Source organism: Phaseolus vulgaris, chromosome 5 (assembly GCF_051622355.1).
Source record: "Phaseolus vulgaris cultivar YP4 chromosome 5, ASM5162235v1, whole genome shotgun sequence".
In the NCBI taxonomy this organism is placed as follows: domain Eukaryota; kingdom Viridiplantae; phylum Streptophyta; class Magnoliopsida; order Fabales; family Fabaceae; genus Phaseolus; species Phaseolus vulgaris.
The window spans coordinates 5,579,701-5,590,387 of NC_143502.1; the positions used below are offsets into that span (position 1 = coordinate 5,579,701).

A 10,687-nucleotide genomic window follows, 5' to 3' on the forward strand; every position below is an offset into this window, starting at 1 on the left:
AGGTATAAGAAAAACAACTCACGAGTAGACACTTGGAATCGAATAAAATACTAAATACATTAGTAAAATTGTTTTAGGAAGATAGTTTGGGCTTCTTGGAAAAAGGTGTGTAAGCCTCGCGAACTTGGGGGACTTGGTGTCATTGATTTAAAACTTTTTAACTTGGCTTTGCTAGGAAAATGGATCTGGAGGCTGGGTACGGATAAGGGTGGTCTTTGGAAGGAGATTCTAATCTCTAAATATGGTGGTTGGAGAAGTTTGAGAAGGGAAGGTAAAAGTAGTAAGTGTTCTCTTTGGTGGAAAGACCTGAAAGAGATTTGGGCCTCAGAGGGGTGGGGCAGAAGTTTTGAAGATGGTTTTGAGTGGAAAGTCGGTGATGGAAAGGAAATTTCTTTCTGGAAGGACAGGTGGCTCGGTTGTGGTGCGTTGAAGAGAGTGTTGAAGATGGTTGTTGCCCCTTCAAGACATGTGTTTGATGAAGACTTTTATGTACATTTCATGTGTATTTTGCTTTGCTTTAAGTGTGTCTTAGGTAGTGCTTAGAGGTTGTTTAAGAGTGGGCTTTTTGCTAAGTAACTCACCTCATAACCACTGGCCATGTGATAAGAACAAGCATAAGTTTTCTTAAACTGTTTTTCACATGTTTTACAAAAAACACGTTTACTGCATAAAAATAAATATGTTCTTTTCTAAATCAACAGATTCTTTTTCAAACTGATGTCTTGGCTAAGTCTTGTGAAAATTAGATTTTGTGCATCATGTATTTTGACTAAGTCTTCTACCTTTCAAAATGACTGTGTTTAAATAGTTAAGCTTTTTTGTTTTCGTTTTGAAAAATAAATCTGTTCATCTGTAAATGAATAGATTCTTTCTGTCTCTGGTGCCATGTCAAGCTTAAACGTTTTCCAGTTTTATCTCTGCACCAGAATGGTTGACTAAGTCTCCTCTCTTAACAGTTTCTCTAACTGCTTTTTGAAAATAAATCTGTTCATTTTATTTTCAATCTGTTCATTTTATAACAGCTTTAACTGTTTTTTAAAATTCTGTTATAAGTTGGTTTTCTATAAAATGAAAACTTGTTTCTGAGTTTAAACATCGATCATACATTTGTAAAAACAAGTTTTACAGCAGAGAATTAAGAGTTTACAAAGGATTAGCATTTGTTCTTCAAAGATTTCGAAAATCACAAAGTGCTTGTTCTTGGTTTGGTTCCAAAAGCTTGGTGTGAGGTGCTGCTACTGTTCTAGCAATCTTGCCTACTGGTTTAAGGCAGATCTTTGTATCCTCAATCAGGTGTAGTCGTTTCACTTTTCATTTCTTGTAATAGTTTGGTTGAACACTCTTCTTGATAGGTTTTCTTGAAGAGTGTGTGTGAGCTGAAATAGGTTTTTTCAGCAAGAGTACCTAAGTTCTTGTAGGTTTCAAGAACAGTGGGAATTGTGTTTGTTTGTACTGTGATTTAGTGAATTTCACCTTGGTTTTAGGTGAAGACTGGATGTAGCTCAGTTGAGTGAACCAGTATAACTGCCCCGTGTTCATTCTCTCTCAATCTCTGCAATTAAGTCTCTGCATAATTGATAAAACAGCAAAGAAATAAATCTGTTCATTCATTAATAAATCTGTTTTTTCTGGGTCCTGTTCTTAATTTCTGGAAAAGTTGTTTGTTTCTGATAAGAACATATAAAATTTGTTGAAAGCCATTGGAACAGATTGATTGTGATAGGTTGCTCAAGAAATTGTCAAAGCTATTAATTGAACCTTAATCAATTGCTTAAAATTGAAGCTTGTTGTTCTGTGATTCACTGTTCTTAATTTCTGGAAAACTGTTTGATATCAAGAAGAACACTCATAATTTGTGATTAACCTTGCTGTATAAACGCTTTTCAAACACAAACAGTGCCAAAATAAATCTGTTCATTTTCACATAAATCGATTTATTTTCTGTAAACTGTGTTAAACACTGTTTCTGCGAGAAAGTTTTAAAAGGTCAATTCACCCCCCTCTTGAACTTTGGCACTATTAAACCCAACAGAGAGTATTTCTGAGATTATTTTCTATATGCTCGGCCGAAAAAGTTAGGGTGGCCGACCTTGGGTATTGGTCTGATGGTGTTTGGGTGTGGCAATTAGCTTGGCGCAGACCTTTTCTCGAGTGGGAAAAGCCTATGGTAGTTCAGTTGAGTCAGGCTTTACTTGAGGCGAGGATGGTTTTGGGAGAGGAGGATAGGTGGGTGTGGAAGGGAGGGGGTGATAAATCGTTTTCAGTTAACTCTGCTTATTCTTTGGTAAGGAGGGATTGTGAGGCGGATCATTCTCCGATTTTTAGGAAGTTATGGAGTTGTAAAGCCGTACCTTCAGCTTTATTTACGGCTTGGAGGATGATGGAGAATAAGATTGCTACTATGGTCAATTTGGAAAGGCGAGGGGTGTTGTTAGAAAGTTCTTTGTGTTGTCTGTGTGGGAAGGAGGAAGAGTCATATCGTCACTTGTTTTTTGACTGTATTTTTGCTTGGCGAGTCTGGTGTTTATGTTTCAAGTGGCTAGGAGTGTCGTTCGTGTCTCACAATGATCCTAAGTCAAACTTTTCCCAATTTAGGATGATTACGTCCTCCAATTTTATTAATGAAGTGTGGAATACAATTTGGGTGGGGGTTGTGGGAGAAATATGGAATCACAGAAATTCTATTATTTTCAACAGGGGTGTGACCGACGCATCTGAAGTTTGTACCCTAATGCAAGCAAAGGTTTGGTCTTGGATTTCTGCAAAATCTCGCACTACTTCGGTTTCCTTTTCCAGTTGGTGTTTGGGACCTTTGGAATGTATGCGTTTGGTTATTTGATGTTTTTTAGGTTTTTAGGTTCTTAGAGTGGACTGTGTTTTTGCCTGTTTGGTTTGGAGAGTAGTGTTAGACGTTGGATTATGTATTTATTGTATAAGGGTTGATCCACCCCTGAAGTGGTTCACATTTATATATTGTTATTGCTTATCAAAAAAAAAAATTGTTTTATTGATAATAATCTGTTGAATTTGATTGATGCTTGTTAGATGAAGTGTGGCATCTATATGGAAATTGAAGGATGATAATCAGATAACCAATTAGGAATGCATGGTAAACTTGGAAGTCAACCTACTTTCTCTACTATTTTTAATCGTCTACTTTACTTGTTTGCATAACAAATTAAAACCTCGCATTTTACTTTATTCTTATTGCTAATCTTACCTTTTTTGCATATATGTTCTGCGTATTATTTGACTGAATTTACTATTGCATTCATTGGAAGAAGACTTTGGATCATCTAACCACATTTATACTATCATCTTTTTGGTGATAGACGATCTAACACTGATGTTAGACGACCTCTAAACTGGAACTGAAATTTATTTTAATTTGACTGTAAAATGATTGTTATCATAATGTAATCTCCCTTATTAGAGCCCATTTAGTTTATATATAAGTTCTAATCAACTGTATACATGGACCAAAATGTGAGTTATATTTATTTCAATAAACCTAATTACAAAAGTCTTTGCTAAAGGAAAATCGAATCCACATAGCTTTCTAAAAAAAATACAACAAATATACCTCCACTTCCAAAAATAATATAAAATAGCAAAAGGATCTAAATCTTAAAAACAACATGTTCTTTTTTAAGTAATGTAATTGTAGAATCAAATGTATCTAGAATAAAAAAAATAATTAATATTGGAAAGAAAAAGTTAAACTAGAAATAAAGTGTTTTCAATTTACAATAAAACTATAAATGTGTGCACAAAATGTGTGTCATCACTTGCCTATAACTTTTTAAGAACAAATAAAACAAAATGATAAGATAGACTACACTAACATGTTTCAACACAAAATTGGTTTTATTTGTCATACTAAAAGTGGAGAGATTGTTAGGGCATAAACATTTTAATATGTTAATAGACAACCTTTCATGATACTATAGTTGTCAAGCGCCATGAACAATGAAACATCATTTCACTTAGAACCCTTAGATAGTTTTAAATCCAACGATCATCATCTTGTCATACGGTTTTGCGTTCGAAAATCTTAGGTCATCATGAGGCACGTCCCGTCAAGCATCGATGTTGCCAACATGTTACATCCAACCTTCGAGAAAGCAATGGTCACATCTATACTCTTCGAGAGTGAACCCCTCGAGCCTAGGGGCATGTGTATCGGTCGAAATCGAACAAGCCTAACAAGTCTCGATACCCGATTTAGTCTCGATACCCGATTTTGGCTGGCTGACATGTCTAAAATGCATTGAAGATCAATAGGTGATTAACAAGGCTAAGTCGTATGAAAAACTAGGTAATACACCATTAATCATGATCCATACGTTAATCTCGGCCCAACAGTAACAAAGTTCATTATAAACATATAAATAAACACAACTTTCAAGAAAAAAGTATGTCATTATTACGCATTTTTTGCACTAAATACCGAATAGTCACTTGAACGTCAGAGCATCTTTTGCAGGTGTCCTCTCTACTAAAAGCAAATGGAAGAAGGAGAATTTGATTAAAGTAGAGGAATAAGAGCAGATGAAGGAAGAACAAGTTGAACGAGTATGAGTCAGCTTAGCTGAGATGTCAAGTTGCATAGTGATGCCTAACACGAAAACTTTATAAAAAAAAAAAGTTGAACGAGTATGAGGATTGAAAGAAAGAACGCGTATCGACTGACCGATGAAAACGAATGAGTGAATTGTTCAACCGAATACGAGTTCTCTCGGTCGGTCCTTTTGAACTAGAACAATTTCCAACCATGCAATCTTCCATCACTAATTATCACTAAAAATAATTGATAAGTTATATATGCATTTATAAGTATGTAATCAATATGCACTCGTATTTTAAATGTTTACACAATGAAATATTTTTATTTGTGTGTAATTTCACGTAAACCTTCTTTACTTAATCAAAATTCCAAGTCCAACACTAAAAATTCAGGAGAAAAAATCATTGTCAAAGGGAATATGTGGATTAATTATACTAAGCTGTGGGCATGCCAGCATCCCTTTCTGGTTTATTTCATGAATCCTTTGACAAAGTCATTGATATATTATTGTTATGGGCATAATTCTACAAGAAACTAGAGTGGGGTCCTATAGTTTAATTATTCCTATGGTTTCTTAATTAGTATCTCGATATTAGGTTACCCAAGTTTGACATAAACCCTCTCCCAATACAGTCAATGCACTTATTATAACTATAAGGCCATGGCCTTTGATGTTTTCTTGTCTGGCTGGTTTTTTTATTTTCTTGGGACAATCATTATCAAAGATGCTAAGTAATTCGCTTTCCCAAACCCATTCATGAATTCTTTTCATATTTTATGCAATTTCTTCTTCAATAAAATACGTGTTTGAGTCTTGTTTTATGTAAACTGAAAATTTAATGAAATTTAATGGGCAAGTTATCCAGTATTATTGCCATAGCAGTTGAAAGCTTCACATATACTACTACATCACTGTTAGGGTTCAGAAAAGTGGAATAAAGAAACAGTTTTTCAACCTTTAAAATGTAACTAGAAAGGCTACGGATTAAGCTAGACGATGAAGTGCCCTACTGAATAACCAGTCTTCTTGCACATTAAAAATAATGATATTATAATTGCAGCACATAAATAAATAAATAATTAAAGTAACATCTCAAAATTGACTTAAGCAAAACCCTAACTAATCCTTCTTATGTATTCATGTCATGCCATGACTTTCGAGAATGTTGTCACTCACACTCACACCCATACCCTACGTCCTGCTTGTATACTAGTGTTCCATAACGTGCACGAACATTAATAAATTACAGTCTTCCTTTTTATTCAAGCTTTACGTATAAGTATTGGCATATATAAATTTATTGAGATATAAAAAATGAATAGGAAAATTATAATTCTTTAACTGAAAGTAAGAAAAAATTTATAGTATTTATTTTTACATAAAAAGCCTTAATAAAGAAACAGAAAGAAATGTAGGAAACATGTAAAAAGTTAAATATATGATATAATTTTGTAGAAGATTATTTTGTACATATGCAGTTTGTGTGAACGAAGAAACCACTAAGCAACTTTTTTTTTCCTGATGGAATAAAGTTTCTGTGATACTCTAATAATAAAAAATAATCATTCTACAACTACAATTTTTAAGAATAAAGTAATAATTTATTTAGATATCAAATTAATATAATCGAGGTTAATCTATCATTATTCTTTAGTTTCACATCTTCAAAAAAATTTACAACAAAACAAAAACAAACAATTTAAATTTATTGTACAACTTGTGTATACACATCTTTATTAGGTTTAGAGTATTTTCAATCAAATTAGCTTGCACGATAGAGAATCATAATTTTGAACTAGATGAGGTAGCTTAGTCATTGAATGTGATGTCCTTTGAAAACCACCATTTGAAAAACTATTGTGCTTCCTCGAAGTCCTCTCTCATTTGAAAGAATCGAATGCCCTCTCATTTAGTGTTTAAGATATTCTCAGTCAAATTAAGATCGAACAGTAGAGAATCAGAGTTATAACCTGCTTCAGATAGTTTACACTACAAGAAAAAGTGCTTTTAGAAACTAAATTTTTGGTTTCTAAAATGATAAAATTAGTCACTAACTTAATTAGAGACTAATTTAGAAACTAATAGTCTTAAGTGGCTAAAATCATGGTCGCTAATTTTAGATACCAATTTAGATTCTAATTTAGAAACCAATTTAGTTACCATTAAATAAAAACCAATTTAGTGACCAAATATATAAAAACTAATTTAGTGACCAATTATGTAGAAACTAAATTAACAACCAATTTCATGGAAACCAATTTAGTGACCAAAATATATAGAAACTCATTTAGTGACCAAATATATAAATACCAAAAAAATGGTCACTATATTGGTCTCTAAATAATATAATTTATTAAAAAATATTATTTTATTTACCTACTTTATCTTTAATATTTTATATTTATTTATATTTATAGATTACAGTTTATTAATATTTTATATTTATTTATATAATTAAGTTCATTAATTTTAAAATAAATTTATAAAGTTCGTTAACTCAAATCTTTCATATTTTATATTTATTTATAACCTTTGTTGGGTTATTAAAAAGATTTAATATTTTTTAATTAATGGACTGTATCTCTTCATGACTTATGCATTCTTCCCAATGCTATTATTCAAAGCTTAGTTGTGACAAAGTAGTGTTTACATTCTCCAAATCACTGTCACATCCATTAGAACTATTTTTCTGAACCTTTTGCCACACAGAATGACTGTTTTTCTTCCCTTTACTACTGTGCAACAATTTTCTTTTGTTCTCAATCTGCTTTTCATGCTACAAAAGAAGAAAAAGGGAGGAAAAATAAATATATAAGTACAAGCCTCAAAGATAAAGCCTCAAGCAAAAGAACAAAGATCAGAAATCACCATGCACACGCATTATTATTTCATGAATGACTGCATTAGTATGTAGACTAAAAAGAAATCCATAGTGTGAGTTTATCTTTCAACTGTGTATGTGTTTCCCTCTTTTCTTTCTCTGCGCAATATCTATGGCTATGCAAATGCAAAATGTTGAACAGTAGAATTTATGACTGTCCCTGTCTACATCTCTATCTATCATCTACAATCAGTCACTGAATACTCTTGACTATATTATCATAATTCTAAGTACCAACTATACACCGAAACTCATATTTTAGCACAGGTTTGTTTGAACTCACTTTGAAGTGACGACAAATCGAAAACTTCTTCAGCATTAATAAAGAAACAAAGTTAACTATATGTAAGACTAACATAAATAATAAAATTAAACAAAGTTAATTATATGAAATCAACCAAAAACTCTCCAAACCACAAGTCCATTGTTCTAATTGGTATCTTCTTTCACGATGGTCATGGATCAGTATAATGACTTTCGAGGATATCTCCAATCCCATTAGTTGCAGGGCGTGAAGGTAAAAATCTGCAAAATGACATGTAAATTATCAACAACAATTTGGTTGTCCTAAGATACTACAACAACAATAGGAGGGCAATTTACTCAAAATATGATTAATGTGAAAGTAGTATTTCAAAACCAAGCTTAACCAATCTTCAGTAAGGATTCTCAACACGTAAACCAAGCTTGCAAAAGGTCTCATAGGCTGAATTCAATAGTGCTTCCACAAGCGATTCCTAGAACTAAAATCCATTTTCTACTAATACAGGATACTAAAGCAGAGAAAAAAAACCATCTCAGTCTATCTTTTCACTCTTAACGAAGTACAATAATATATAATTATGAAAGGTTTTCCAAAATAACCTAAAGAGGCTTCTGCATCACGGTTTTGATGAATGACCACCATCTATCTTCAACAACAGCTTTTACAAGGCAGCATGCCCGCAAACCTTCTGCACCACCAAATTGTCCAAATCCACTTTGTTTCACACCCACAAATGGCAGCGACTGAAATAGTGGAAATTACACAATACAACTTTAATTCAGTGGAAATTATAATTATATGTAAATTAAAAGCATAGATAATATCACTGCTACTAATGTGCTTTAGGGTCAAACGCCTTCTAAGAGATGACGATAAAATAGTAAAATAAATTTTACCTGACACATGTATGTTGCACCAAAATCATTAATCACAGCAATCCCACAATGTATCTGGGAAGCTTTATCTCTAGCACGGCTCTGACTACATGGAAAACAGCACATCACAACCCAAATTTTTCAAAGGTTGTGAGAACGTTACATATACAAGTGACACATATACAAGTGACGGTCTTCCCTCAAAACAACTAAGGACATGAAGCAGTAAATACGAAAAAGACCCCACAAGCCTTATTTCAACAATACTTTTAACTAGAAAGGTTTTCTGCAAGTGTAAGGGGAATATTTGAATATATTTGAAATTACACACTCATTATTTCTGATAGAAAAGCATTGATGATGAAATTTTTCTTTTTAATTCATCACTTCCTCAAATTAATACCTTTCCAAATTTTTATTGAATAGAAAACACAAGCAAGATGACCCAAAAAGCTTCCGTGTAAGTGAGCCTGAGAATAATTAGGCTATACAGATCGTGAAGGTTTTGTGGAAAAGTGTCTCGAGGAAAAACAATGTAATGTGTAGTTATTTAACACCTGCAACCACTACTACATAGACTATATCAAAATTATGACAAGCATGCACACCTGACCCAATACATGACCACCAACTTCAAAGTCCTTGCTTCAATCGCTTGTTTCGCACCTTCAATGTTCCCGACCTGTAATAGGATTAAAAATACGAGTAACAGGTTAGATTCCAATGACAAACAATAACCTACAATTAGCTTTCAAAATGCCTCACAAAAGGGACTTCATATCACTTAAGTCACTCAACCTATCCACTAGCAATATAAATTTCTTCATAGACACTGACAAAAATAAGAAAATGAAATAAGTTTTTTCATATGCTAAAATTGATTTATATATAAGTTAATACCAACTCTTTGAAGAAGCTAAATCTGCAAGTACTTGTGGAAAGTTTATCTAAGCATAAATAAGGAAGGAGAATGATGAAATATAAACTCAACAACGGTGTTATAGCAGGCTGAGGGGTTCATCGACTTCAAACGAACTTCTAGTTTAATTTTCTTTAATTTGAAAATAAAATGGGCTAAGTCTAAATCGAGCTAGGCATCAGAAAACACAAGAACAAACTAATTAATTTGCACAGCAAATAAAAAGAAAACCAAAATTAGGACATCATTGTCTCTTAGAATTTGTGTAAGTTAGTAACCTGATACTATTAATAAATGTACAGAAAACTCACTTGAGGAACAACTTTGAACCCAACAGCGTGAGCCTTATCTACTAATTCCCTTGTGCAATCATCACAGGAAATTTGCAAGACTACAACTTCTTCTTCCAGAATGACCTTCAAATTCTCCTCAAAAGCAAAGGCTAGAAATCACAACTTTATTCAAACACTTGGAAAAGATTCAAAGTTCTCGTAGGTTCCTACAGATGAAAATGAGAGAATACAACATGAGAACAAAATCTAGGGTTTTAAGATGGGGAAGATACATAGTGAGTAAAGTTGTGCGAAGCTTCCATGAGCAAAAATTAAAGGGCAAAGGACGAGAATGGAGCATGAATCGAAACTTACGATGACAAACGTTGGCCTCCTTCGGAGGAGAGAAGCGCAAAGTGCGTTGTGGCAGAGTGCGTTGCGTTGCCGTGAGTGAGAGCGTTGCCGTCGTGAATGAGAGGGTTTTCGTCGTGAGTGAGAGTGTTGTCGTCGTGAATTAGAGGGTTTTCGTCGTGAGTGAGAGATGAGCAGCGGCGTGGCCCGTGAGTGAGAAATGCCCAGCGTTGCCCTGAATGAGGGTTGAGCAGCGTTGCCCTGAGACAGAGATGAGTAAAAAAAGTTAAAGTGAGAAGAAAGAGATAACAGAGTGATTAAAAATTTAATTACTTTAAAATTAGTATCTATATTTAAAATTAGTATCTAAATTCAAAATTGGTATCTAAATTTAAATAATAATGATTAAAAATTTAAGCATCAATAATTGTATGATGATTAGAAACTACAAAATTAGTTTCTAATTTTATTACTTTTAGAGACCAAAATTTAATTTCTAAAATAAATTAAAAGTGACTAAAAAAATGGTTTCTAATTACATTTTTAACAAAGAGAC

At 33.1% G+C, this 10,687-nt stretch overlaps 1 protein-coding gene across 6 annotated transcripts; it reads right to left on the reverse strand.

The window, feature by feature from the left end:
- Window positions 1-7,739: 7,739 nt before the first annotated feature.
- On the reverse strand, window positions 7,740-10,437 carry LOC150027440 (aldehyde dehydrogenase 22A1-like). Of its 6 annotated transcripts, none has more exons than XR_016521054.1 (7): window positions 10,156-10,437; window positions 9,820-10,007; window positions 9,198-9,271; window positions 8,611-8,691; window positions 8,314-8,457; window positions 8,053-8,222; window positions 7,740-7,974 (listed from the first exon to the last, which is right to left on the reverse strand). XR_016521054.1 is itself a non-coding variant. In XM_090302529.1 (6 exons), exons 3-5 carry the CDS (start codon window positions 9,209-9,211, stop codon window positions 8,314-8,316), a joined length of 243 nt encoding a protein of 80 aa, XP_090158655.1. In that variant the 5' UTR covers window positions 9,212-9,271; window positions 9,820-10,007; window positions 10,156-10,437; the 3' UTR covers window positions 7,740-7,974. The 6 variants fall into 6 exon arrangements, 1 of the variants encoding a protein (XP_090158655.1); XR_016521051.1 differs by having other exon boundaries at window positions 8,100-8,222; window positions 8,611-8,695; XR_016521052.1 differs by having other exon boundaries at window positions 8,090-8,222; window positions 8,611-8,695.
- Between the last annotated feature and the right edge of the window lie 250 nt (window positions 10,438-10,687).